Raw genomic sequence first — 26,996 nt, forward strand, 5'->3', positions numbered from 1 at the left:
ATGTGGTGGTCGAAACATGAAAACATGCAGGATTTTCGTAAATTTACCAGCTAACTTGCTTCGGACCGCTTAATCTGCAATTCATTGTTGCTAGCTCTACTAACTAGGCTAATAAGAGCTATATAGAAGACTTACTTTGTATGCCAACGAACACCAATAACTAGAACTAATTTGACAGACTATAAGGCAACTGACTTCTGGTTATGATACACGTGCTCTCTAGCTAGCTTCAGTAAAAGTGTTGCTTATGTTAGATACTAGACCTACAGTCTAGCTCTAACTGCGTTTCGAATCAAACAAGCTATAATCTTACGATAAACTTTATCTAAAGCTAGCTATATGAAATACTACTAATAGCAATTGATATGTGGTGGTAAAAATATGAAAAAAATGAAGGATTTTCATCAATTTACCAGCTAACTTGCTTCGGAGACACTGAAAATGAATGGGGTTGAATGGTGGAAAATGCAATGTTTGGAACTACAGGTCGCATGTGACACGCTTTACTTCCGCATTCCTCGATAACAATGGGAGTCTATGGAAGTGTAGCAACTCTCTTTTTCTATGGCTCTGGTTCTTTTTCGTTAGGGTTAAGGTTCGTTTTCTATGGCTCTGGAAGAGACTATTGCTACGTGACTGAATGGTATACTAAATGAAACACAAGGGGGAGGTATAACACCAGTTGTCCACGTTTGGGTGTGTTGGGTGCGTCGATCAGCACTGATGAAGAATTATGTGATGCTTTGTGTACGGGGATTTAGCCATACACTTTCTGAAGTTAGGCTACATAGTTGGGTAGCCTATGATTCCATGTTTTAATATATATTCTTCCGTATGGCCCAGCAACTTGCCTAGGGCTACTGTTCGAGTAGGCTCAGTCTGGCAGTCTGTTCTTGGAGCAAAACGGTGTTCTTTTCAAAAGGAACATTTTATGACACGATTTATGAGACGGACTTAGCCAATTGAAGAGTACAGCTTTCTCCCCATTCATGTGTAACCTCCGTGAATATGGAAGATATTGTCGTTGCATTCCAGGGGCGTAGCTGCAGCCTGCATTTGATACCAAGTCCAGGCAACCTTGCTCTGTCTTTATCAGCAGCAAACTCGGCGCCAGAAGAGATACAGCCATGGGAGGCTCGTACATGCGGGTCACAATGTCCTCCTTAAGGACGGTGCTCGTGGACTGTGTTTTTACATACACGCCTCATGTGCTTGTCAGTACAGTCTAATGCATCGGTTATAACATGAAAGGTATAGGCTAACTATAACTACCATAACATATAGGAAGTATCTATCACAATCGCGTGGAAGGACAGATGGCGGGTGCCAAATAAACACAAATACATTTCCAAAATTCCTTTTCAGCTCTCCCAAGCTCCATCCTTTGCCAAGGTCATTCTGTTCTGATTCCGAACTGCTGATTAGTTTATGATGTTGCATTTTGAAGATGTCTGCTATTTATTGGATAAAGTATAATTCAAATGTTATGTAGCCTACAGGATATTAAAGTTATTTGTGTGTATACGACATGCATGATCGGGCAGCCATTATAGCCAATTGTATGATTATCTTGGAGCTATGGACTAACTAGTATGATTTCAAACAGGTGTTGTACTAGAATCCGTCAATGCATCACATACTCTGCTCATGCTATAGTCTGTTAGGCTTAGGGTTAGGTTAAACTAAAGGCCTTGGAAGCTTTTTTGGACAGTTGTCCACAGCTTGATTGGCACGGTTGGCACCGCAGTGAGCGCACATGGAGCATTTGCGCAACTCAACAGCGCACTTTCAGGATTTCTAGGGTTGGAATCAGAATCATCGAGGACTACGTGATCAGAGACACAAGCCTGATCCGCGGTAAACCGAGAGGAAGGATAACACTTTGGTTGAATCTACCGTTTCTGATAGACGCAGAATATACACACAGAACACTGCTATGAGTCATTTGGACATTCCCAGAAAGACGGAAGGGACTGCTTCGGTGTGAACACAAGTAAAATAATGTGGACATTGCGTGCTTTTTTTTTCTTTACGTCCTTGCTGCTATCCTTTGCCTCTCTGGAAGCCGCTAAGTTCGGGTGTCCGGGGATCTGCAGTTGCTTCTCCGGTACCATCAGATGCAACAACCTAACGGAGCGGTCCGTGACCGTCCCCCAGACACGGCTGTAAGTGATGCATGTTGAGACAGCTTTGCAGTGGTGATGATTGTGCTTTTTAGGACACGATTGAAATAATCAAAACGGATGTATTACCAATACAACTTCAATAGAAAATGAACTAATTATAATGACGGTTACTCCTTTGTTCCTGCGCATTTACGCGCGGACGCACTAATAGGCACTAGGCTTATGATGACAATGGGACTTTGTAAAGCCTTCTTTACATTTACATTTAGTCATTTTGCAGACACTCTTATCCAGAGCGACTTACAGTAAGTACAGGGACACTCTCCCCGAGACAAGTAGGGTGAAGTGCCTTGCCCAAGGACACAACGTCATTTCGCACGGCCGGGAATCGAACCAATAACCTTCTGATTAATAGCCTGACTCCCTAACCGCTCAGCCATCTGACATTCTTTAAACTAAGAGGTGAGCATGTTAAAACCAGTTACAGTAATGGTTGGTGCAAAATTTGTCGGTCTTGATTAGGGTTAGCTAAGCTTTGCAGACAGGTTTGTGAATCTAAAACAGCAGTGTCGGCGAAGCATGAGCTATTGGAAATATGACTATTCAGAACAACACGCAGCCCATAAGAATATCTCCCAGGAGTCCAGACTCCATTGAGTTACTTTCAAGCATTTTGGTACCCAAAATTTCCACAAAATAGACAAATGATCTGATCTGTAAATTGTATAATTACAGGGCATCGGTCTTTTCTGTTCATATGAAATGTGGCATACTATTGTTAGGACATTTTTATTTCCAAATGCACCTCATACAATATTATATAGTTTATAGTTTAAGGTAATACTGAATGTGCCCCATTTCTTCACCCCCCAAAAAACATTCATTTTCAAATCAGTCAATTCTAGTTTTGTAGGGGAAATCTTCTTTTTAAAGAGAGAGGGAGAGAAGGAGGGAGAGAGAGAGAGAGAGGGGGGGAGAGAGAGACATGGGGGGAAGAGAGAGAGAGAGATAAAGGGAGGGAGAGGGTTGGAGAGATAACCAGAGTCCCTTATTGTTATTGTTTAAGGTGTTGCACCCACAAATGTTGAGGTGAGGCTGCACTCCATCCCAGTCACACAAGATCACCATTGTTTGTTCCCCCCCTTGCAGGTTAGATGGTGATTTGGGGACAGTGTTTAAACCACATCGACTAATCACCAAGCTGGTGCAGAATCTACCCAGCACCCCTCTGTCCTGGCTTGGCCCAGCTTAAACTGTGACTGTCTCCAGTCTGAAACCCCCCTCTGCGTCTCATTACACTCAGAAAGTCTCACACGACATGTTTCTTTATTGTGAAGAAGCTGGTTAACTTTCTGTTAAAAGAAAAACTCTGTGGAAGGTCAAGGGTTCTTCTCCTCCTGATCAAGTGGTCCTGATTGGTCCTTCCTCCAGGACAAGCAAGTACAGAGGATCTGAATGTGAGGTTGACGGATGGTTGATATGCTTGAAGGCTGAGAATCTTGACCTTTCTGTCAGAGTGCCACAGAGCCTTGAGCATTGACCGATAAGCATCCATGTGCACCAAGGCTGACAGACATAACAAACTGGAATCAAACAAATTGTATGTGAGGCACTTCCAGCGCTGCTCCTTCCCACACTTGACACAAATAGAACTCCATATCTGGAGGTCTTGAAGCCCAGATGGATAAAGGGATTAGCAGTTTGTGAGGCTAAATTAAAGTAGCTAAAGTCTGAAATGAGGGGGATGCTTCGATTGACAGTGTTTTGGTATTGGCCATCCATGGGTCTGCTGTTTCAACAGGGTGCTGAAATATCTGGAAGAGAAGACAATCTCCAGCCTCTCGTTTGACAGCCTGGGCAAGGTCGAGCAGATGTGAGTGCTGCAACATTCTTCTTTAACTTCAGCTCAGTAAGGAACCCCCCCTCAAGACACGCTCTGTAGAGCTTCTCCATGGACAGAACTCTAAGGTTTAGAACAGAATACAACCTTTTCGTATCCTTATCTTCTGAGGTCCTTACTGGCTGGTTTGTCAAAAACTTCAAAAGGAAGAAAATTCAAATGACCACCAGAACCCTAAGTTTAACCGATGACCCCATATTCAACAGTTTTTTGTTTGTAATAGTTTGTATCATGTGCTGTGTGTTTTGTATTCAGATGTTTTGACTGAAAATGTTGTTTTATTTCTTTTTGTGGTTTAAGAGAAATTTCTCAGAGTACTACCCTGGAAACCATGGAGACCCTGGCGTTTAATAACCTTCCGAGCCTGATTGATATGTGAGTGTCAGTCAAGCCCCTCTCTCCTCTCCCCCTCCCTTCTCTCCCCCTCCCCTCTCCCCTCTCCCCTCTCCCCTCTCTCCTCTCCCCCTCCCCCCTCCTCCCTCTTCCTTCTTCCCTCTCTCCTCTCCCTCCTCACCCCACTCAGATGGTTCTGCTCCACCATCTGGCACAGCACAGACTCATGTGTTGAATACAAAACCTGGAGTTTAATAACCTTCTGAGCCTGTCTGATATGTGAGTGTTAGTCAAGCACCTCTCCCCTCTCCCCTATCCCCTCTCCTCTTCCCTCTTCTCTCCCTTCTCCCATCTCCCCTTTACCCTCTCCCTTCTCCTCTCACCCTCCCCTCTACCCCTCCACTCCTCCCCTCTCCCTTCTCTCCCTTCTCTCCCCCTCCTCTCCCCTCTCCCTTCTCTCCCCCTCCTCTCCCCTCTCCATTCTCTCCCTTCTCTCCCCCTCCTCTCCCCTCTCCATTCTCTCCCTTCTCTCCCCCTCCTCTCCCCTCTCCCTTCTCTCCCCCTCCTCTCCCCTCTCCATTCTTTCCCTTCTCTCCCCCTCCTCTCCCCTCTCCATTCTCTCCCTTCTCTCCCCCTCCTCTCCCCTCTCCCCTGTCCCCTCTCCCTTCTCTCCCCCTCCTCTCCCCTCTCCATTCTCTCCATTCTCTCCCTTCTCTCCCCCTCCTCTCCCCTCTCCATTCTCTCCATTCTCTCCCTTCTCTCCCCCTCCTCTCCCCTCTCCCCTGTCCCCTCTCCCTTCTCTCCCCCTCCTCTCCCTTCTCTCCCCCTCCTCTCCCCTCTCCATTCTCTCCCTTCTCTCCCCTCCTCTCCCCTCTCCATTCTCTCCCTTCTCTCCCCCTCCTCTCCCCTCTACCCTGTCCCCTCTCCCTTCTCTCCCCCTCCTCTCCCCTCTCCATTCTCCCCCTCCTCTCCCCTCTCCATTCTCTCCATTCTCTCCCTTCTCTCCCCCTCCTCTCCCCTATACCCTGTCCCCTCTCCCTTCTCTCCCTTCTCTCCCCTCTACCCTGTCCCCTCTCCCTTCTCTCCCCCTCCTCTCCCCTCTACCCTGTCCCCTCTCCCTTCTCTCCCCCTCCTCTCCCCTCTACCCTGTCCCCTCTCCCTTCTCTCCCCCTCCTCTCCCCTCTACCCTGTCCCCTCTCCCTTCTCTCCCCCTCCTCTCCCCTCTACCCTGTCCCCTCTCCCTTCTCTCCCCCTCCTCTCCCCTCTCCATTCTCTCCATTCTCTCCCTTCTCTCCCCCTCCTCTCCCCTCTCCATTCTCTCCATTCTCTCCCTTCTCTCCCCCTCCTCTCCCCTCTCCCCACTTCCTTCTCCCCCCTCCCCTGTCCCCTCTCCCATGTCCTCATCTGGCACAGCACAGACTCATGTGTTGAATCCAACACCCTCTCTAGCAAACCAATCTTCTAGGTTTAGGTTTTAGATGCATTGTCTGATTTGACATTACACCTGGGTAATTTAGACAATGTATTGTTAATGTTTTTCAGCTCCATTCAGAGCATTAGAAGTCTTGTGCACATTCACAAAAAGGCGTTCAACAACCTACCAAAACTACGACATCTGTGAGTGAGAAACATGTCATTCTTTAGGCTTTAGCTGTGGCTAGCTCTTTACGGAGTTCTCCAGACTGTCTGTATGAATCTCTTCCATTGGGGTACTAAACAATGTCTTAATACTGCATCTCATTCTGATTAAGATACTATAAGATGTGTGGGGCAACAGCGTTCCGTTGTTACTCCCTCTCCAACTGGATATTAACCCTTGTGCTGCCTTCGGGTCACATGACCCAAAGGTTCATAACGAACCACCGTTGTGTTTACCCAATTTTACCCAATACAAAAACAAATAAAAATAATTTTCTTTTAACCATTGCAATGTGGGGGGTCTGAGACAGCCCAACAGTTAAAAGAAAATGCTTCACTTTGTTTTTGTAGGAGGTAAATTTGTCGCAATACGACGGTGGGTCACAATGACTGATGGGTCAGAATGACCCGAAGATAACACAAGGGTTAATATTAATAACATTTCACTGTGTCACAATTGTCATTCTTCTCAGACAAAACCTTCCAGCTGTGAATGTTATTGGTGTTTTGTGGAGTTAATGTAATGCTGCTTGTCTGTTGAAAGTAACAGCTGCTTGTTTCCTGGAAGAGTAACAGGCTTTGTTGTCACCATTTACAGGAGCATCACCAACACGGGGATAGGTCTATTTCCAGACCTGACCTCAGTTTGCTCTTTAGAACAAGACTTCATCCTGTGAGTCTGTAAACTGACCGGAGATCATTATTATCTTCATCATCAAAATCATGATTGTTATCCTTAGCCACACCATCATGTCTTGGTACAGTAGGTGAATCCCTCCACCCACACTGTGTCAGGTCTGTGACCAGGGTTGAACATGACTGACATAGGATGTGTTGTGACTTCCTATGACAGAATACATTGCCGTTGCAGGTACATATGTGACAACCTCAATCTCCTGTCGATTCCACCCAACCACTTTGTTGGAATGACCAGGGAATACATTACAATGTGCGTGAGTAGTACACAGGCAGTAGTGATTATGAGTAGGAATGGATGCATAGTGATCATTAAAGATCCTGTAAAATGGAATTGAAAACGAGTTTCAAGTTCACCACACCACAGAATAATGTGTTATTAACTACCCATCCAAATTCGAATGAACAAAAAAAACACACCGACAAGTATGTTAAATTAGGATTTGAAATCGTAAGAAAATCAGCAGTCTTCTCTGCTGAACACTGCTTCTAACTTGATATTAGGCTACTCGGTGTAGAATGATGGTATTTTGGTGAAATGGTAGCTTATGTGCTAGAAGTAGTTGGAGAGCTCACTGTCTGCTGTCTCTGGTGTCCATTTTTACTCCTGTGTTACAGCTCAGGGGAACATTTCATTTATATGCATTTGTATGTTTCACTCATTGAACAAATAAATTCTACTTCTATACTGTTTTGTTCGGCTTGACGTAGCGTCCATTATCTGGGTCGTAGGTAGGCAGCGAGGGGCGGAGCTTCAGCACCTTCAGGCGACACGCCCCCCCAGTCTCAAGCAGAGAAGAGTGCTGATTTTGTCACGATTTCAAAGCCTAATTTAACATACTTGTCAGTGTTTTTTTTTATTCAAATTTGGATGGGTAGTTAATAACACATTACATTTACATTTATTCACTTAGCAGACGCTTTTATCCAAAGCGACTTCCAAGAGAGAGCTTTACAAAGTGCATAGGTCACTGATCATAACAACGAGATAGCCACAAAACATTGCGAGTAGCCAAAACATGAAGCACATATTGTGAACAACCAAAATAAGTGCCAAAGGGAAGAACCATAAGAGCATGTAGTTAAACAAGTTACAATTAAACAACATGAACTGCTATAAGTGCAAGTGTACCTGTGGAAAAAAAGCAAGAAACAATAATAAAAACAATATATCACAGCGAGTACAAAAATTTAAGTCAGTTACCACTAACCACAAGAGCAACAAGTCTCTAAGCAAGAGTCATTGTGATCCTTGAGGAAACTAACATCAGGTCAAGCGAACCATTCCTAAGTACCGTTGTACTCCCGGAACAAGTGCGTCTTGAGCCTTTTCTTGAAGGTGGAGAGACAGTCAGTGTCTCTGATGGAGGTGGGGAGTTGATTCCACCACTGGGGGGCCAGACAGGAGAAGAGCTTGTGTTGGGACCGGGCGGTCTTGAGCGGTGGGACCACCAGGCGGTTGTCTGAAGAAGACCGTAGGTGACGGGTGGGGGTGTAAGGCTGCAGGAGAGACTTGATGTAGACGGGTGCAGTCCCGTTCACTGCTCGGAAGGTCAATACCAGGGTCTTGAATCTGATACGGGCCATGATAGGTAGCCAGTGGAGAGAGATGAGGAGCGGGGTAACATGGGAGCGTCTGGGTAGATTGTAGACCAGGCGGGCCGCTGCGTTCTGAATCCTCTGAAGGGGGCGGGTTGCACATGCTAGGTTGCACATTCTTCTGTGGTGTGGTGAACTCGTTTTCAATTCCACTTTACAGGATCTTTAAAACTGTATATATAGGTTTAATTCTTACCATACTCCAGTAATTTATTTAGGTAATATCAACCGAAACCTGATTGTGTAAAAAGATCAGGGGTCTCATGTATAAACGTTGCGTACGCACAAAAAGCTTGCGTACGCTGGTTTTCACGCATACTTTGTGATGTATAAAGATTTACTTGACGTGAGAATGTGCGGACCGTCCGCAAAGTCTTGTCTGGCTCTGTAACATGGCGAATTATAACTGAAAAGTGCCGAAACTCACCAAACATTACAAAATAAAGTTTCCACTACAGTTTCTGTCATACGTAGGCACACCGTTAGTTATTCAAAAAACATATTTGGGCTACCTACGGTAATAAAAGTTTGATCATTAATGTGGATGATCACGGGAAACGCTATATAGCCTTCTGTTTAATCCGCCACCACTTAATAACATGTTAAACTTGAGGGTGTCAAACGAACGACAAAATCACTCAGGAAATGCATGTCACGTTAACCCTATAGCTGCCATGCTGTTACCATGCGCCACCACTCGTTTCTTCATTTAAGGTTTTACATCGGACCATTTCTTCTTAATTTCTGCCATGGTCCGGTTCTCTGAACCCACATCATTTATGGCCCCTATAATAATAATAATAATAATGATTTTATTTGTAACGCACTTTACATTTAGCTAAATCTCAAAGTGCTACAGGTTAAAAACAAGAAAGGGCGCAAATAGTGACAGTTTTCCACTCCGCCGACTTTCTTTTGTCGCTAATACCTGATGAGAGGCCGACAAACAGGACACATTGGCTGTTTATCAGTCCGAAGAACGCTGAGAACGCAAGTACATTCTTTTGAAGAACGTTCAACGTCCTTGCGAGAATGGTCTTGCAAGTCCGCAAGGACTTCTGGGAAATCAGAAGCGTTCTCGCTGGTCAAGTCACCATCCAATGCATCCTTGATAAAAGGGGCGGATCAGGAACATTTCCGAGTATTTTTGGCGTTCTTGGTGACTTGTGTTCTTTGGATTGGAACTGTACTTGGGCAATGAAAGATGACGTCAAACGAGTTCGCAAGAACACAAGAACGGAAAAAAACGTTGATTGATAAACAGCCATTTTCTTGCCCCCACCTCTGTTGTCAGAACCTCGATCTCACAGTCACCGTATCTCTTCATAACGTTCATTTTTGTTGCAGCGTTTATTCGAGGGCGGCGTTTATTCGAAGAAATACGGTAATTCAGACAACGAAATGACCTCAGGAGCGCATTATCTGCATATTCATTTATGGGAGGAGGAAAGGCGGGGTCAGTGGCTCGTTCACGTGCGGTCAATCTCACGTTGATTGTGCTGTATAAAGGAAAGGTGCGCAGGACCTGGCGTACGACCGGTTTTATACATGTGAATATTTCTGTGCGTAGGTACTTTTCGAGTTTTGGCCGTACGCCATCTTCTGGTATGAAAGCTGCGCAATCCTTTATACATGAGGCCCCTGATCTATGAGAAACTCCTGTCATGTTGTGTATCTTTCCGCGTCCTGTGTAGGAATCTGTTCAACAACGGCATCAGAGAGATCCATGATTACGCCTTCAATGGAACCAAGATAGACAAACTGTACTTTTCAAAGATTTTACCCCTTTTACTTGAACAAGATTCCCTCTCAGCAGTAATAAAAAACAGTCTTAGCTAAAGAGGACATCTGTCATGACATTCTCTGTGTTTGCAGGGACCTGACGAACAATAGGAACCTGCAGAGGATCCACGTCCGGGCGTTCCAGGGCGCCGAGGGTCCGGAACACCTGTAGGTGACATGGTTCTCCTCCTTACCCCACTGCACTCTCACACAGCAGTACCAGGCCTTGAAATACTTCTGTACTTGAAACACAGAAGACTCGAAAAATCCCCTTAACCCTTGTGTTATCTTCGGGTCATTCTGACCCATCAGTCATTGTGACCCACCGTCGTATTGCGACAGATTTACCGCATACAAAGACAAAGTGAAGCCTTTTCTTTTAACCGTTGGGCTGTCTCAGACCCCCCACATTGCAAAGGTTAAAAGAAAATTATTTTAATTTGTTTTTGTATTGGGTAAAATTGGGTAAACACAACGATGGTTCGTTATGAACCTTTGGGTCATGTGACCCGAAGGCAGCACGAGGGTTAACCGATTGGTTCACATGCACACACACCCTGTTCCATTTAGACCATATAGTAAAAAAAAAACTAGAAATAAATAATAAAATAAGCTCCTGTCCAAGGTTGTCCAGGTTCTAGTAGTTACTTCAGAGACAGGCTGTCGCACACATTGCAGTGTGTGCGAGTCTCCCGACAGTATGTGAATGAGAGTGGTGTTTTCCAGAGATGTGTCATCGACGGCAATTGAGACCCTCCCGCTGCAGGGTCTGGAGCAGGTCCGAACCCTGGTGGCCCAGGGGGCCTTCAGACTCAAGACGCTGCCCCCCATCACAGCCCTGCCTGCCCTGGCCAAGGCCAATCTCACCTACAACAGCCACTGCTGCGCCCTGCTCACCTGGAACACACACAGGTACAGTAGACTGACCTGGAACACACACGGGTACAGTAGACTGACCTGGAACACACACGGGTACAGTAGACTGACCTGGAACACACACACAGGTACAGTAGACTGACCTGGAACACACACAGGTACAGTAGACTGACCTGGAACACACACACAGGTACAGTAGACTACCCTGGAACACACACAGGTACAGTAGACTGACCTGGAACACACACACAGGTACAGTAGACTACCCTGGAACACACACAGGTACAGTAGACTGACCTGGAACACACACAGGTACAGTAGACTGACCTGGAACACACACACAGGTACAGTAGACTACCCTGGAACACACACAGGTACAGTAGACTGACCTGGAACACACACACAGGTACAGTAGACTGACCTGGAACACACACGGGTACATTACTGACCTGGAACACACACACAGGTACAGTAGACTGACCTGGAACACACACAGGTACAGTAGACTACCCTGGAACACACACACAGGTACAGTAGACTGACCTGGAAACACACGGGTACAGTAGACTGACCTGGAACACACACACAGGTACAGTAGACTACCCTGGAACACACACAGGTACAGTAGACTGACCTGGAACACACACGGGTACAGTAGACTGACCTGGAACACACACACAGGTACAGTAGACTGACCTGGAACACACACGGGTACAGTAGACTGACCTGGAACACACACACAGGTACAGTAGACTGACCTGGAACACACACAGGTACAGTAGACTGACCTGGAACACACACACAGGTACAGTAGACTACCCTGGAACACACACAGGTACAGTAGACTGACCTGGAACACACACACAGGTACAGTAGACTACCCTGGAACACACACGGGTACAGTAGACTGACCTGGAACACACACGGGTACAGTAGACTGACCTGGAACACAGACGGGTACAGTAGACTGACCTGGAACACACACACAGGTACAGTAGACTGACCTGGAACACACACGGGTACAGTAGACTGACCTGGAACACACACACGGGTACAGTAGACACCCACAGGTAGGACTACAGGGACAGAGGTAGGACTTCAGTAACACATACAGGTACACCCTCTTTTGATTTCTTCATTTTTGCATTGTTTACACATCCCCCGCCCCCCTGGCCCCCTCCCTCCCCCCCCCCGCTGACCGCCTTTCTCCCCCATGGCCCCATCCCTCCCCCATCATCAATTTCAGAAGAGCATTTTATGGTCTCCTTATTCTTTTCATTTGGTCACGTTGAATGTTCTTTTTAGAATTTCGGCATTGCTTTCCCTACCACAGTCTGTAACTCAATACTGACTAGAAACTCTCCCATGTGGATCCCTCATGTTTATATTCACATCATGATGTAAGGTGACCTTTACGACCATCCGCATCTAGAATCCTCCAGTTCTTTAGAACCACACTCAGAACAGTCAGTCCCCTAACTTAATCGTATTGAGTTACTTATTTAACTACAAATATGGAGGCAACTTGTCACCTAACATCTGCACAGTTCATCAGGGACTTTTGGTTGAATGTGATTTATTCATGTAACGGAAACAGCTTACTGTAGTGTATGCCAAAAAACACTGTACTGATTTCATGATGAATGAGACCATGACAGTTTAGAGACTGTGAGCATTCTTGTTGTTGTGAAAATTACCTTTGCTCACATACCCTGTGTACCAAGGCCGTAGCCATGGAGTCAACATTGGGGGGGAAGAAATATGCTCGGGAGTCTGAGGGTCCCCCCCTAAAAACTTTTAATGTTTAGTTATGAATACGATTACATTTTTTTAAATGATAATTTCGGACAGCGTGTGTGGTTGCCTGTCGTAGCGTATCACATTTATATTGTATTTATATTTTTATATCAATATATTGGGGGACGACATTTTGACCAGATTTGAATATTTGGGGGGGGGGGGGTTTGTCCCAATATATATTATGATTACGGCCCTGCTGTGTACCGATTGGCACAACCACCAAGTATGTGGCTCAGTGCGTAATCCTTGGCATTTCCTGACTTTAGGATTCTGGATAAAGGCAGAGAATGTCTAATATAGGGAGAACTGTCACTCTCGGGAAACTTCTGGCTTCTGAACTGGTTGCAGTTCCACTCTCGTTCCATGAGGGCGCTAACGAGCGAGTGCAGAATGAATGGAGGTCTATGGAGCGATACCCCTCAAAATCCACTTTTCTCAGGATATAATTTTTTGTCTAGTAATTTGAATTTTGAAATCGAAAGGGGAGGCAAAAAAAATACACACTGCTGGGTGTTAGATTTTTTTAAAGTCGCCTTTCTGTTACTGTATACACATCATACGACCAGAGATACTGCTTTATGGCAAGCTCTGGTCCCTTAATTTTTTCTCTCGAGGCATCGACAACACAGCTGACAGGTTCTCCCTGTCAATACACATGCTAGAAAGAGTTTTGGCTTGCTAATGTTGTTGCTAATGTTGCTAAAGCTCTGACATTCTGACTCCGCTTCGGATGCCGTCAAGCGGAATCTCTGGTCGTAGTCAGTCCTTCTCTTACCAGCATTCATTAGCAGAATACTAGCATGTTATGGGCAACAACGACTCACCCTGTAAGAAATCGAAAGGACATAAGTCCTTCCATAAGTCCATACTCATTCATTCAACTTTCGACCTATAATCCATGTTGAACATGCAAAAACTACAATCAATCTGAGATTTCTCAACGACAATCAGGCGAAAGAGACAAATTTTGCCGTTTAGCTCCATAGACTCCCATTCAGCATGCACTCGCTAGCGATCACCCCCAGTGGAACTCTGGTGGAACTGCAACCAAATTCGGTACAATGGGGCCTAATAGGGAGTGGACAGGCTCTCCTTAAAGATCTCATGACATGCTGTTTTTTGATACTTTTATATAGGCCTTAGTGGTCCCTTTAATACTGTATCTGAAGTCTTTTTCTCGAAATTCAGCCTTGGTTCAGAATTACAGCCACTACGAGCAGTCCCACAATGAGCTTTCCCCAGGACACGCTGTTTCTGTGTCTGTAGCTTTAAATGCTGTGAGGAAGAAAGAGGCGGGGCTAACTGCCATGCTTCGGTCGTTTGCAAGCCATGATGTCTCGAGAAAAAAACAATGTAGCGCTCGCACGGTCGTAGCTCGTTTTTTTTATTGGTGGGCCAAATTCTCTGTGTGGGCAAAGCAGAGAAAGGGGAGGTAACCTTCCCTATTGTGACGTCACAATAGTGGATTTTCAAAACCGAGCGTTTGAGCTCTCATTTTCTAAAAGGCAGAGAAGAATACCCAGGGCTTGGTTTACACCTATTGAAAATTCTAGCCACTGGGGGACCAAAGGCAGGCTAGGGGAACTCATATTAATGTTAAATAACCTCCAAAAGTGAAGTTTTCATGTCATGGGACCTTTAAACAGACTCTGATAAAGGGTTGTGACTTATTCTGTACTCTATATTGGTTTTCTAACCACCTCTTTGCCCTCTTGCTCCCCCTAAAGGGTCCTGGGTGTCGGTGCAGCCTTACTACCCCCTCTGTCTGTTGGCCCTGATTCATCTGACCTACTGAAGGAAGTAGCAGATGTAGATGAGGACTTTCAGTACTCACTGTTGACCTCTGCCTCACCCGGCCCCGTGATCCAGTGCAGCCCCAAGGACGACGCCTTCAACCCCTGTGAGGATCTGATCCATTTCCGCTTCCTCCGAGTCGCTATCTGGTTCATCAGCCTGCTGGCCATCGTGGGCAACCTCACCGTCCTCCTGATCCTCTTCACCAGCCGCGACAAGCTCAGCGTCCCTCGCTTCCTAATGTGCCACCTAGCATTCGCCGACTTATGCATCGCCATCTACCTGCTGATGATCGCATCGGTGGACCTGCGCACGAGCGGACACTACAGCACTTACGCCATCAAGTGGCAGACTGGCCCCGGCTGCAGTGCGGCCGGCTTCCTGTCCGTGTTTGGCGGGGAGCTGTCCGTGTACACACTGGCCACTATCACCCTGGAGCGCTGGCACACCATCACCCACGCCCTGCAGCTGGAGCGCAGGCTGGCACTGGGGCAGGCAGCCGGAGTGATGGCCGGAGGCTGGCTGCTCTGCCTGGGATTGGCGCTGCTCCCCCTGGTGGGCGTGAGCAGCTACAGCAAGGTGAGCATGTGTCTGCCCATGGACGTCCTCACCGGGCCGGCGCAGGCCTTCATCCTGCTCCTCCTGCTCTTCAACGTGGGAGCCTTCCTGGTCGTCTGTGTCTGCTACGTCCTCATCTACCTGGCGGTGAGGAACCCGGAGTTTCCGGGGCGCAGCGCGGACACCAAGATTGCCAAGCGAATGGCGATCCTCATCTTCACAGACCTGCTCTGCATGGCACCCATCTCCTTCTTCGCCATCTCGGCAGCCTTCAAGGCTCCCCTCATCACCGTCACCAACTCCAAGATCCTATTGGTGCTTTTCTTCCCCATCAACTCCTGCGCTAACCCCTTCCTGTACGGCATCTTCACGCGGGCGTTCCGCAGGGACGCCTACCTGGCCCTGAGTGCCCTGGGCTGCTGTGAGAGCAAGGCCAGCGCGTACCGCATGAAGGCCTACAGCTCCGAGAACGTGATGAAGAGCAGCTCCGGGTCCAGCCTCAGGGGTCCTCACGCCGCCCTCAGGATGGTCGAGATCCAGCAGCAGACCTCCGTCCTCAACCAGGAGGAGACATCTTAAACACTTACTCGAACCTTGCTTCCGCAGAGCTGCCTCCTGCTAGTTTTTCACTCCCACACTAATCTAGCACATCTGGTTCTAATAGTTAGCTGGTTGATGTGTTGAATCACGTAAGGTACAACTGGGGTTGGAGCAGAAACCTACTGGCAGGTAGCTCTTGAGAAGGCTTGGAGAGCTTTGACTAGACTAGAACTAAGGCCGCAGTGTTATCTGTGAATCATGTCTAGAATGCACATGAAATGGTTTATTTGAACAAAGCAAGAAATAATAATATCTGTCAGTTTATATTGTAAATATCGTGTCTTTATTGTCGTGACATGCATCTTGAGCATTCTTAAAAACTATCAGAACTCTCAAGTCTCAGGCATTCGCCTTCCAACCATTTCTCACGCTCTCACGCAACCCCTTGTATTTCTCACGCTGACAAGTAAGGGATAACTTGTCCAGCTATACAATTAATGGACGAGGCGCAGGCAAACAGTAAGTTATCTGTCGAGTTGAGAGCTAGGCCACATTATTACTCCAAAGGGGGGGCACTGAAGCTCATGTGCCCCCCCCCCCCCCCTCTCCATCATATTTAATTTTTTCGAAATAACTTTTATTTTATTCTGATTGTGATGATTCTCAAGATCGAGGGCCAAGCATGCCTTGTGTAGACTGTTTTTATGTAGCCCCAGATTTTCGCCACTGGATACAGCGTTTATTGGTTTCATTCTGTGGTGGCGGCAGGCCAGAGGAATGTCAAAGGGCAGAAACCTGCCGTGTTGGCACAAGGGCGCCACGTTGTGGGAAAATTGCGCGTTTGAAAAAATGTAAATAGACTAAAACAATGTGTGGTTACATTTATAATGCGTGTCGAACGGGAGATGAACTAATCTTGCTGTGGTTAACTTCGTTAAATCATGATAAAACTGCTAATATGCGTGGCACCATTCAGTGCGGCGTGTGGCAATGATGAGTTTCTGGCATTTTAGCAAAAATTGTCTATTCTATAATAGCTGTAGTCAGATAACGTTGTGTTGTAACGGTCTTTATTTATCAATCCTGAAGTCCCGCCCTAAATGGGATCCCTCTCGTGACGTCAGTGGAATAGAAAAGTTTACCCTTTGCTCCAGGAAAACGTGATACATTTGCTTAAAGTCTCGTAACTGAAACTCGGGGGAGTTTGTTGTGTTGAACAACAATGTTCGTTATTATTTGCGGCGTCGTGTCAGATTGCTCAGAATTTGTCAAGTAAACATAGTAGCCTAATTACTTTCAGTATTCTAGTGTTGGTCTTGGGTGTTAAAACACCGCACTTTTGTCTAAAGGATTTACCAATGGCGAGGTTAAACTTAATGACAGTTTTCTTCTCAACAACAAACATTATTTCTGTGATTTTGGGAAATCTGGAGACTGGTAAGTAAATGTTTCTTGGATTTAGATCGTTCTTTACGCACTTCAATAGAGCTCGGGAGAACACTTAAATTTACATTTACTCATTTAGCAGATGCTTTTATCCAAAGCGACTTCCAAGAGAGAGCTTTACAAAGTGCATAGGTCACTGATCATAACAACGAGATAGCCCCAAAACATTTCGAGTAGCCAAACATGAAGCATACATTGTGAAAATCAAATAAGTGCCAATGGGGAGAACCATGAGAGCATGTAGTTAAACAAGTTACAAATTAAACAACATGAACCTCAAAAGTGCAAGAGTGTACCTGTAGAAAAAAGCAAGCAAGCAACAATAATATAATTCACAGCGAGTAAGTTAAATCAGTTACAACTAACCAACAAGAGCAAGAAGTCCCTCAGTAAGAGTCAACACTTGCTTTGATACATTTCTTAAATGTGTTTCTTAAATTTCTTCCTGTGCTCGCATGTAGAGCTACGTGTTAAATATTCTATCCCTTCTCTTTGATGAGAAACCCCAGATGGGATCCATTACGCTGGCTGGTATTTGCAGGGGGCGGGTTTGATGTGTTGCAATTCGGAGTTTAAAGGTCTGTTTTAATATACTCCTTAATCGTAACAATATAAACATCAATAACCACATGGTGATAAGTGTGCGCAGGGGCAATGCTGGTGGAACAGCTAGGAGGAGCAGAATGAGTATAAGAGGGGGTTAGAGTGGGAGAATGCAGGGATCGACGCAGGGGAGGTAAAGAGAGAGAAGGTAGAGGATAGTATAAAAATAATGTCTTCTGACACCGTACATACAGGCTATTTCAAACACAAAGCTAAGAAGTTATTTATTTTCTCATCACACGCTTCACTGATATGGTGAAGGTTTTCCCGGGCTGTCAGCTTTGCTTCCTCGGGTTACAACTGGAAAAAAGCACCAATTTGCATTCCAGATTCCTTCATAGATTCCAGCCCCCCCCCTCTCCGATGATCCGGTGTTCTGTCGATTTGCCCCACATTGTCAGATTTACTTACTATAGTGCAACACTATCAGGCAAAATCCTTACCTTGATCTGCGCAAGTGTAGTACGCTCTGGTAGGTCGATTCGACAGGTAGGATCAAATGTGATATATACTCATACTCATATTGGTATTGTGTGATGGCAGCCTCCCTGTTGACTGCAGAGCATCATGCACATGGTCCGCATCCTGAGGGCCTGTTCCAGCCAAGGGGGAGCCAGGGTCAGCCTCCCCAGCCCACAGGCCTCCCAGAGCGGTCGATCGTCCCGGCTAGCGCCCCCCAGGTCCAGCTCAGCCCGGAGGACCTGCACAGGCTGCACTTCAAGCCCACGGTGGGCAGCCTGCATCTGTCCGAGGGCCACGAGGCCAAGTTCAACTGCTCCATCGACGTCCCCGACTCCAAGCTGGACCTGGCTGTGGTGTGGCTGAAGAACGGCCGCGAGCTGTCAGAGAACCTGCAGGTGGTCATCAACGAGCTGCAGACGGTCACTGGCGGGGTCATGACCCTGCTGTCCACAGTCAGGTGCGTCTGCAGCTGGGCCGTCTACAGCTGGGCCGTCTGCAACTGGGACACACACACTTCTGCTTTGATCCTGTTTGCTAAAGGCCCTTCTCAGTTTTAAAAGTTTGTGTATGTGTGTTCCAGAATCACCAAAGTGCAGAGGGTTGATTCTGGAGAGTATCGCTGCATGCTCAGTGTCAGTGATGCGATCATAGAGTCTCAGCCAATCAGCATCGAGGTTGAAGGTAAGCTCACACATCACACACATCAACACTATTGGATGGCCGTAGATCTGTCATAGGGCACGGAGATTGAGCAGTGTGTGTGTGTGTAGGTCTCCCGACGTTCGTCAGGCACCCTGAAGACGTGAACGTGAGCAGGAACGTGGCCTTCAGGCTGTGGTGTGAGGCGGTGGGTCCTCCAGAGCCTGTGGAGATCCGCTGGCTACGCAACGGAGTACATGAGGGAGCCCTTCACTCCTCCCCCAGCCAGCTCAACGTGACAGGTACACACACACACACGCGTAGGTACACACCACACACATACACACTCTCCACAAACACGTACACACACACACACACACACGTAGGTACACACACACACACACGTACACACGTAGGTACACACCACACACATACACACTTTCCACAAACACGTACGCACACACACACCACACACACGCACAGTACGCATGAACCTTCTACACACATACACACAAACAGAATTGCACTGTAACTTGAACTTGAACTCTCAGTAGCATTGATGTCAGGGTTTTACATGGTGTCTTGTTGTCCTCTCTCACTGTCTCTGTGTCTCGGTGTACGTTCTCCCGTCTTCAGGTCTCCTGTCTACATTCTCCTGTATATGTTCTCCTGAATATGTTCTCCTGTATATGTTCTCCTGAATATGTTCTCCTGTAAATGTTCTCCTTTCTGAGTGTCCCTGTCTGAGTTGTAAATATTGCTCAAGGCTGAGTTCCCTATGCTGATACACTGTGTTTTCTGCTGATACAGGCTGTCTGGGTGTTCAAGGTTGAGGAGTTCATGTGCTGTGTCTCCCATGTGCTGGAGGTGCCTGTCCATCTCTCTCTTTCTCCTCTGCCCTGTCTTCTGATCTGTCATTATTGCTCTCTTTAGCTATCTATATGATCTCTCTCTCTTTTTCTCTTTGTCAGACCTGTCAGTTCAGTCTGACCTCAGTTTGGTATTTAAGAGAACTGGATTGTTCAGTTGGGTTCAGGTTGAGTCAGGTGTCTAGATATAGATGCAGTGATCTGAAGTGTGACCCTACATTTCATTCCCTCTCTGGGAATTCCCTCATGCAAGTTTCTTTCTTTCTCAGTTTCCAGTATTGCTAATTATTTCTCTAAGTTAGCTGCATGTGTAATAAAATCATGTTTGTTTTAGGAAGAAAGCTGTTTGTGTAACCCTGTGCCTGAAGGGAAGACTGTTATTGTGTGGGGTCATGTCTTCATCTAGCAGTGCCCTGACACAGGACATTCCTGTCTCAGTCATTACAGGGAACACAACTACAACAGGAGACTGGTGGGGTGGCTTAGAGGGGTGGGCTTAAAGGCACAGCAGGAGAGGTGCTTCTGGTGGGGCGGCTGGGAGGGGAGGGGTTAAATTCGAGAGAGCCGAGCTTGGGCCAAGCGTGTGCTGGGCAGGGAGCAGGGCTGTTCTGGGGCACACAAAGGCGGTTCAGGCTCCTAGCACAAAGGCTTCATTGACAGGCCAGCCCACCGCTCTGGGGAGGGAGGGGCCTGGCAGGCTGGCAGAGCCCCCTCTCCTCCGGACCCTGCGAGGCTGGGGCTGAGCAGCTTGACCCGGCCGTCTGTACACACACAGCTCTCTCAGCCTGCGCTGCCCTACATGGTACCAAGGCACACCTGGAGATTACAGGCCGGCAGTGATGGGATTAGGAAAAGATCTGCATGCTCTGTGTCTTAATCCTGCTGTTGCAGCTGCAGGGTGGTCATTGGGAGAGCCAGTTCTGCCCATGTTGTGAATGAGAATGGCAGCCCACTCTGTCCTCCTGGTCCAGCCCAGCCCCAAGAGCTGTCTCCATGCTTGGGCCCAGCAGCAGACAGGGAAGAATGCACCATGTAAACACTCTGTGTTACCGCCCTGAAAGCTGGAGCTGAGAGCAGGTGATGGAAATGAAAACATGCTGCAGTGATATGGAAAGGCAGGCTGGCCGGTGAAGAGGACGGAGGTTTGCCAAGCCAGGCCAGATAATTACACTGTACAAATCACAAGGCCAGACTGCCAGGGCTGGAGACTGGTCACACAACTGGAGTTACTGGAAATGTACAGACATCCTCAGTTCCCTACATCTTGAATATCTTGTGTTGTTATATAGAATGCACCACTGCTGAAGTGAACTGAGGGTCAATGGCCGTGTGTTTCTGACCTCTGGACCTCTGTTTTTATCTGGCCACTCAAATGAGTGAAAGGAGTTGTGAGAGAAGTCTGTAAAACATCCTTCTCTCTACTCTCTCTCGCTCTCTCTCTCTCCCTCAGAGAGAAGAGAACATTTTGTTGGTATACTTCAAGCCATGCGGTGGCAACCTAAAATATAGCTTAGGTTAGGTTGAGCCATATTTGGCTGGTTGTAGTATTGAGCAACGTTCTGTGTGACCGTAATCCAGCCTTCCACCAATCTCCAAGCAACCTAGTCCTCCTCTTCTCCTCTTCTCCTGAACCCCCTCTCCTGTGTTGTGGGGGTAGGCTGCCTCCTCTCCCCCTCTCCTATGTTGTGGGGGTAGGGTTTTTGGTGTTAATAGCTGTAGAGGGGCTGGTGGTATTTACAATCTGCTTTGAAAGCTGAGCAAGGTGGTAGGGGGTCTTTTAGAAAGGGAAAGAGTTGTGCTTTTTTCCCAGACAAGAACACACAGCAGTTTGGTTTCTCAAGTTTCTTGCTAATATAACATTTTATACCAAGCACCTGTCACCGTCCAATCATATTCAAGTGAACATCCAGAGCTGCTCTGGCCTCAGTTCACAGCTGCCACTCACCATGACCACCAGAGCTCACCATGACCACCTGAGCTCACCATGACCACCAGAGCTCACCCTTCCCTATTTTGCTGACTGCATCTGGAAGGTTCCTAGCTAGCTACTCTGCATGGTGCATCTGAAAGGTTCCTAGCTAGCTACTCTGCATGGTGCATCTGAAAGGGTCCTAGCTAGCTAGTCTGCATCTGGAAGGGTCCTACCTAACTAGTCTACATGTTGTGGGGGGTTTATGAATAGCCAGCAGGGACACCATGGAAACAAAGGGACATTATGGAGCTGTCATCTCAGTCCCCCCCCTTCCTCCCCCTCCCTGTGCCAGCATGATACTGGCGTTGCGTAGGAGCACCCTGACTGCTCTACTGGCATGGCAGAACAATGTAGGGGGTTAAATATTGGCTAAACAACCAAAACTAATTCCCCTATTGTTTAAAGGACGATGGGAAACTGAACAGTGTATTAGCATGAACCAAATAATGCCAATACCAATGGAATTACAGTTATTTGACTCTATGGGTTAAATCAGAGCAAGAATGGTCAAAGTAAGTTGAAATGAAATATATATTTAATAACATTGCAGATGAATTAAATCAATTACAAGGTAAACATGTCACAAAATGAAGGTTAACTCTATGCTACCATGATTATTGTAAACCAGAGAGACAACAAGAGGTGAGGAAGGAGGAGTACAAGGACAAGCCAGAGCTGAGGAGAAGATCTCAGGAGATCAAGAATCCACAGAACAATGCTTCACAATTCTCTTTATACCCAAGAACAACCAATCAGACCAAATCTTGACCCTTATCAACATATGACTAGCAATGCTACAGTAAGTTACACAATGGGGTGCGAGAGCCATCAAGTTGACACACTGGCAGGATGGGAACATCAAAATGTTGAATTGAACTGGCATTGAAAGAGCCCTTTTACCCACTAATGATGAGTCATCTACTGTGGGAAGTTTTGTCATCGTGTTACCTGGTCTGACAACAGTGCCCCCCCCCCCCCCCCCTTCCTTCTCCTCCTCCTCCGTAGCTGACAGACAGCATTCTTCACAACTTAGCAGGACTGAACATTTTGACTTCATACCTACTTTGAGGAGGTGTCAGAGTGTGATAATGGTACTCTTAACCGTGAAGGGAGTCAGGTGGCTGAGCGATGAGAATTGTGCAAAATGACGTTGTGTCCTTGGGCAAGGCACTTCACCCTACTTGCCTCGGGGGAATGTCCCTGTACTTACTGCAAGTCGCTCTGGATAAGAGCGTCTGCTAAATGACTAAATGTAAATGGAAGCTAGCTTTCACCCCCAGGATTTTGAGGAAGTGGAAAGAGAACATTAGGCCTCTTGCGATATTGATCTTGATTCTCGAGTCAGTACTGCCGACAGCTGAAGTGGTGGGAACAGAGAAGCCGTCTTGGTCACACATCGGACATGTGTTCTCTTGTGGTAGGATGTGTTGACTCCTATGGTAGGACTGCATGAGGAAGCAGTCAGGCTTCACTGAGGCTTCTTCACCTCTGGGTCACACCACTGTTCAGGCCTCGGGTTTACCGTAATGCATCCTTTTTGCTCCTCCTGCATGTCTCCTACTCCCTTAGTGTGTCCCCTCTCCCTCGGTGTCTCCTACTCCCTCAGTGTGTCTCCTACTCCCTTAGTGTGTCCCCTCTCCCTCGGTGTCTCCTACTCCCTTAGTGTGTCCCCTCTCCCTCGGTGTCTCCTACTCTCTCAGTGTGTCTCCTACTCCCTCAGTGTCTCCTACTCTGTGTCTCCTACTCTCAGTGTGTCTCCTACTCCCTCAGTGTGTCTCCTACTCCCTCAGTGTGTCTCCTACTCCCTCAGTGTCTCCTACTCTGTGTCTCCTACTCCCTCAGTGTGTCTCCTACTCTCTGTGTGTCTCCTACTCCCTCAGTGTCTCCTACTCCCTCAGTGTCTCCTACTCCCTCAGTGTGTCTCCTACTCCCTCAGTGTGTCTCCTACTCCCTCAGTGTCTCCTACTCTGTGTCTCCTACTCCCTCAGTGTGTCTCCTACTCTCAGTGTGTCTCCTACTCCCTCAGTGTGTCTCCTACTCCCTCAGTGTCTCCCACTCCCTCAGTGTCTCCTACTCCCCAGTGTGTCTCCTACTCCCTCAGTGTCTCCTACTCCCTCAGTGTCTCCTACTCCCTCAGTGTGTCTCCTACTCCCTCAGTGTGTCTCCTACTCTCTGTGTGTCTCCTACTCCTTCAGTATGTCTCCTACTCCCTCAGTGTCTCCTACTCTCTGTGTGTCTCCTACTCTCAGTGTGTCTCCTACTCTCTGTGTGTCTCCTACTCCCTCAGTGTCTCCTACTCCCTCAGTGTCTCCTACTCCCTCAGTATGTCTCCTACTCCCTCAGTGTTTCCTACTCCCTCTGTGTGTCTCCTACTCCCTCAGTGTCTCCTACTCCCTCAGTGTGTCTCCTACTCCCTCAGTGTGTCTCCTACTCTCTGTGTGTCTCCTACTCTCTGTGTGTCTCCTACTCCCTCAGTGTGTCTCCTACACCCTCAGTGTCTCCTACTCCCTCAGTGTCTCCTACTCCCTCGGTGTCTCCTACTCCCTCAGTATGTCTCCTACTCCCTCAGTGTGTCTCCTACTCCCTCAGTGTCTCCTACTCTCAGTGTGTCTCCTACTCCCTCAGTGTCTCCTACTCCCTCAGTGTGTCTCCTACTCCCTCAGTGTCTCCTACTCCCTCAGTGTCTCCTACTCCCTCAGTGTGTCTCCTACTCCCTCAGTGTGTCTCCTACTTCCTCAGTGTCTCCTACTCCCTCAGTGTGTCTCCTACTCCCTCAGTGTCTCCTACTCCCTCTGTGTGTCTCCTACTCCCTCAGTGTCTCCTACTCTCAGTGTGTCTCCTACTCCCTCAGTGTCTCCTACTCCCTCAGTGTCTCCTACTCCCTCAGTATGTCTCCTACTCCCTCAGTGTCTCCTACTCAGTGTCTCCTACTCCCTCAGTGTCTCCTACTCCCTCAGTGTGTCTCCTACTCCCTCAGTGTGTCTCCTACTCTCTGTGTGTCTCCTACTCCTTCAGTGTATCTCCTACTCCCTCAGTGTCTCCTACTCTCTGTGTGTCTCCTACTCTCAGTGTGTCTCCTACTCCCTCTGTGTGTCTCCTACTCCCTCAGTGTCTCCTACTCCCTCAGTGTGTCTCCTACTCCCTCAGTGTGTCTCCTACTCTCTGTGTGTCTCCTACTCTCTGTGTGTCTCCTACTCCCTCAGTGTGTCTCCTACACCCTCAGTGTCTCCTACTCCCTCAGTGTCTCCTACTCCCTCAGTGTCTCCTACTCCCTCGGTGTCTCCTGCTCCCTCAGTATGTCTCCTACTCCCTCAGTGTGTCTCCTACTCCCTCAGTGTCTCCTACTCTCAGTGTGTCTCCTACTCCCTCAGTGTCTCCTACTCCCTCAGTGTGTCTCCTACTCCCTCAGTGTCTCCTACTCCCTCAGTGTGTCTCCTACTCCCTCAGTGTCTCCTACTCCCTCAGTGTGTCTCCTACTCCCTCAGTGTGTCTCCTACTCCCTCAGTGTGTCTCCTACTCCCTCAGTGTCTCCTACTCCCTCAGTGTGTCTCCTACTCCCTCAGTGTCTCCTACTCCCTCTGTGTGTCTCCTACTCCCTCAGTGTCTCCTACTCTCAGTGTGTCTCCTACTCCCTCAGTGTCTCCTACTCCCTCAGTATGTCTCCTACTCCCTCAGTGTCTCCTACTCTGTGTCTCCTACTCCCTCAGTGTGTCTCCTACTCTCTGTGTGTCTCCTACTCTCAGTGTGTCTCCTACTCCCTCAGTATGTCTCCTACTCCCTCAGTGTCTCCTACTCTGTGTCTCCTACTCCCTCAGTGTGTCTCCTACTCTCAGTGTGTCTCCTACTCCCTCAGTGTGTCTCCTACTCCCTCAGTGTGTCCCCTACTCTCAGTGTGTCTCCTACTCCCTCAGTGTGTCTCCTACTCCCTCAGTGTGTCTCCTACTCCCTCAGTGTGTCTCCTACTCTCTGTGTGTCTCCTACTCCCTCAGTGTCTCCTACTCTCGTAGTGTGTCTCTTACTCCTTCAGTGTCTCCTACTCCCTCAGTGTCTCCTACTCTCGTAGTGTGTCTCCTACTCCTTCAGTGTGTCTCCTACTTCCTCAGTGTGTCTCCTACTCCTTCAGTGTGTCTCCTACTCCCTCAGTGTCTCCTACTCCCTCAGTGTGTCTCCTACTCCTTCAGTGTGTCTCCTACTTCCTCAGTGTGTCTCCTACTCCTTCAGTGTGTCTCCTACTCCCTCAGTATGTCTCCTACTCCCTCAGTGTCTCCTACTCCCTCAGTGTGTCTCCTACTCTCTGTGTGTCTCCTACTCCCTCAGTGTGTCTCCTACTCCCTCAGTGTGTCTCCTACTCCCTCAGTGTGTCTCCTACTCCCTCAGTGTGTCTCCTACTCCCTCAGTGTGTCTCCTACTCCCTCAGTGTGTCTCCTACTCCCTCAGTGTCTCCTACTCTCTGTGTGTCTCCTACTCCCTCAGTGTGTCTCCTACTCCCTCAGTGTCTCCTACTCCCTCAGTGTGTCTCCTACTTTCTCAGTGTGTCTCCTACTCCCTCAGTATGTCTCCTACTCCCTCAGTGTGTCTCCTACTCTCTGTGTGTCTCCTACTCCCTCAGTGTGTCTCCTACTCCCTCAGTATGTCTCCTACTCCCTCAGTGTGTCTCCTACTCCCTCAGTGTGTCTCCTACTCCCTCAGTATGTCTCCTACTCCCTCAGTGTGTCTCCTATTCTCAGTGTGTCTCCTACTCCCTCAGTGTGTCTCCTACTCCCTCAGTGTGTCTCCTACTCCCTCAGTATGTCTCCTACTCCCTCAGTGTGTCTCCTACTCTCTGTGTGTCTCCTACTCCCTCAGTGTCTCCTACTCTCGTAGTGTGTCTCCTACTCCTTCAGTGTGTCTCCTACTTCCTCCGTGTGTCTCCTACTCCTTCAGTGTGTCTCCTACTCCCTCAGTATGTCTCCTACTCCCTCAGTGTCTCCTACTCCCTCAGTGTGTCTCCTACTCCCTCAGTGTGTCTCCTACTCCCTCAGTGTGTCTCCTACTCCCTCAGTGTGTCTCCTACTCCCTCAGTGTGTCTCCTACTCCCTCAGTATGTCTCCTACTCCCTCAGTGTGTCTCCTACTCTCTGTGTGTCTCCTACTCCCTCAGTGTCTCCTACTCTCGTAGTGTGTCTCCTACTCCTTCAGTGTGTCTCCTACTTCCTCTGTGTGTCTCCTACTCCTTCAGTGTGTCTCCTACTCCCTCAGTATGTCTCCTACTCCCTCAGTGTCTCCTACTCCCTCAGTGTGTCTCCTACTCTCTGTGTGTCTCCTACTCTCTGTGTGTCTCCTACTCCCTCAGTGTGTCTCCTACTCCGTCAGTGTGTCTCCTAC

The 26,996-nt window shown here is 47.8% G+C and overlaps 2 protein-coding genes across 5 annotated transcripts in view; both read left to right on the top strand.

Annotated features, from left to right (window-relative positions):
* Positions 1 to 1,337: 1,337 nt before the first annotated feature.
* LOC134021925 (lutropin-choriogonadotropic hormone receptor-like) lies at positions 1,338 to 16,686 on the top strand. Of its 3 annotated transcripts, none has more exons than XM_062463050.1 (10): positions 1,338 to 1,392; positions 3,928 to 3,999; positions 4,327 to 4,401; positions 5,902 to 5,976; positions 6,596 to 6,670; positions 6,869 to 6,946; positions 9,987 to 10,055; positions 10,168 to 10,242; positions 10,801 to 10,991; positions 14,564 to 16,686. In XM_062463050.1, exons 3-10 carry the CDS (start codon positions 4,358 to 4,360, stop codon positions 15,679 to 15,681), a joined length of 1,725 nt encoding a protein of 574 aa, XP_062319034.1. In that variant the 5' UTR covers positions 1,338 to 1,392; positions 3,928 to 3,999; positions 4,327 to 4,357; the 3' UTR covers positions 15,682 to 16,686. The 3 variants fall into 3 exon arrangements, with proteins under 3 accessions (XP_062319034.1, XP_062319033.1, XP_062319032.1); XM_062463049.1 differs by lacking the exon at positions 1,338 to 1,392 and adding an exon at positions 1,815 to 2,165; XM_062463048.1 differs by lacking the exon at positions 1,338 to 1,392 and adding an exon at positions 1,815 to 2,165 and having other exon boundaries at positions 10,801 to 10,986; positions 14,478 to 16,686.
* Positions 16,687 to 16,841: 155 nt separating this feature from the next.
* Positions 16,842 to 26,996, top strand: part of mertka (c-mer proto-oncogene tyrosine kinase a) — a 38,724-nt gene continuing 28,569 nt past the window's right edge. The window contains exons 1-4 of one of the 2 annotated variants that reach the window (XM_062463035.1): positions 16,842 to 17,079; positions 18,235 to 18,610; positions 18,734 to 18,834; positions 18,924 to 19,094. In XM_062463035.1, coding sequence (XP_062319019.1) covers positions 17,001 to 17,079; positions 18,235 to 18,610; positions 18,734 to 18,834; positions 18,924 to 19,094 — 727 coding nt within the window. In that variant the 5' untranslated portion in view covers positions 16,842 to 17,000. The remainder of the gene's footprint in view (positions 17,080 to 18,234; positions 18,611 to 18,733; positions 18,835 to 18,923; positions 19,095 to 26,996) is intronic. The other variant, XM_062463036.1, reaches the window with a different exon arrangement.

This window comes from Osmerus eperlanus, chromosome 6, assembly GCF_963692335.1.
Source record: "Osmerus eperlanus chromosome 6, fOsmEpe2.1, whole genome shotgun sequence".
NCBI classification, from domain to species: domain Eukaryota; kingdom Metazoa; phylum Chordata; class Actinopteri; order Osmeriformes; family Osmeridae; genus Osmerus; species Osmerus eperlanus.

What these genes read in the sequence shown, in the direction of transcription:
- LOC134021925 (XM_062463048.1), top strand. Translation starts at nt 2,002, where the DNA reads ATGTGGACATTGCGTGCTTTTTTTTTCTTTACGTCCTTGCTGCTATCC. An exon ending in CTACCAAAACTACGACATCT is followed by an intron (nt 5,977 to 6,595) that starts GTGAGTGAGAAA and finishes CACCATTTACAG; the next exon opens with GAGCATCACCAACACGGGGA. An exon ending in CTCACCTGGAACACACACAG is followed by an intron (nt 10,987 to 14,477) that starts GTACAGTAGACT and finishes CTCCCCCTAAAG; the next exon opens with GGTCCTGGGTGTCGGTGCAG.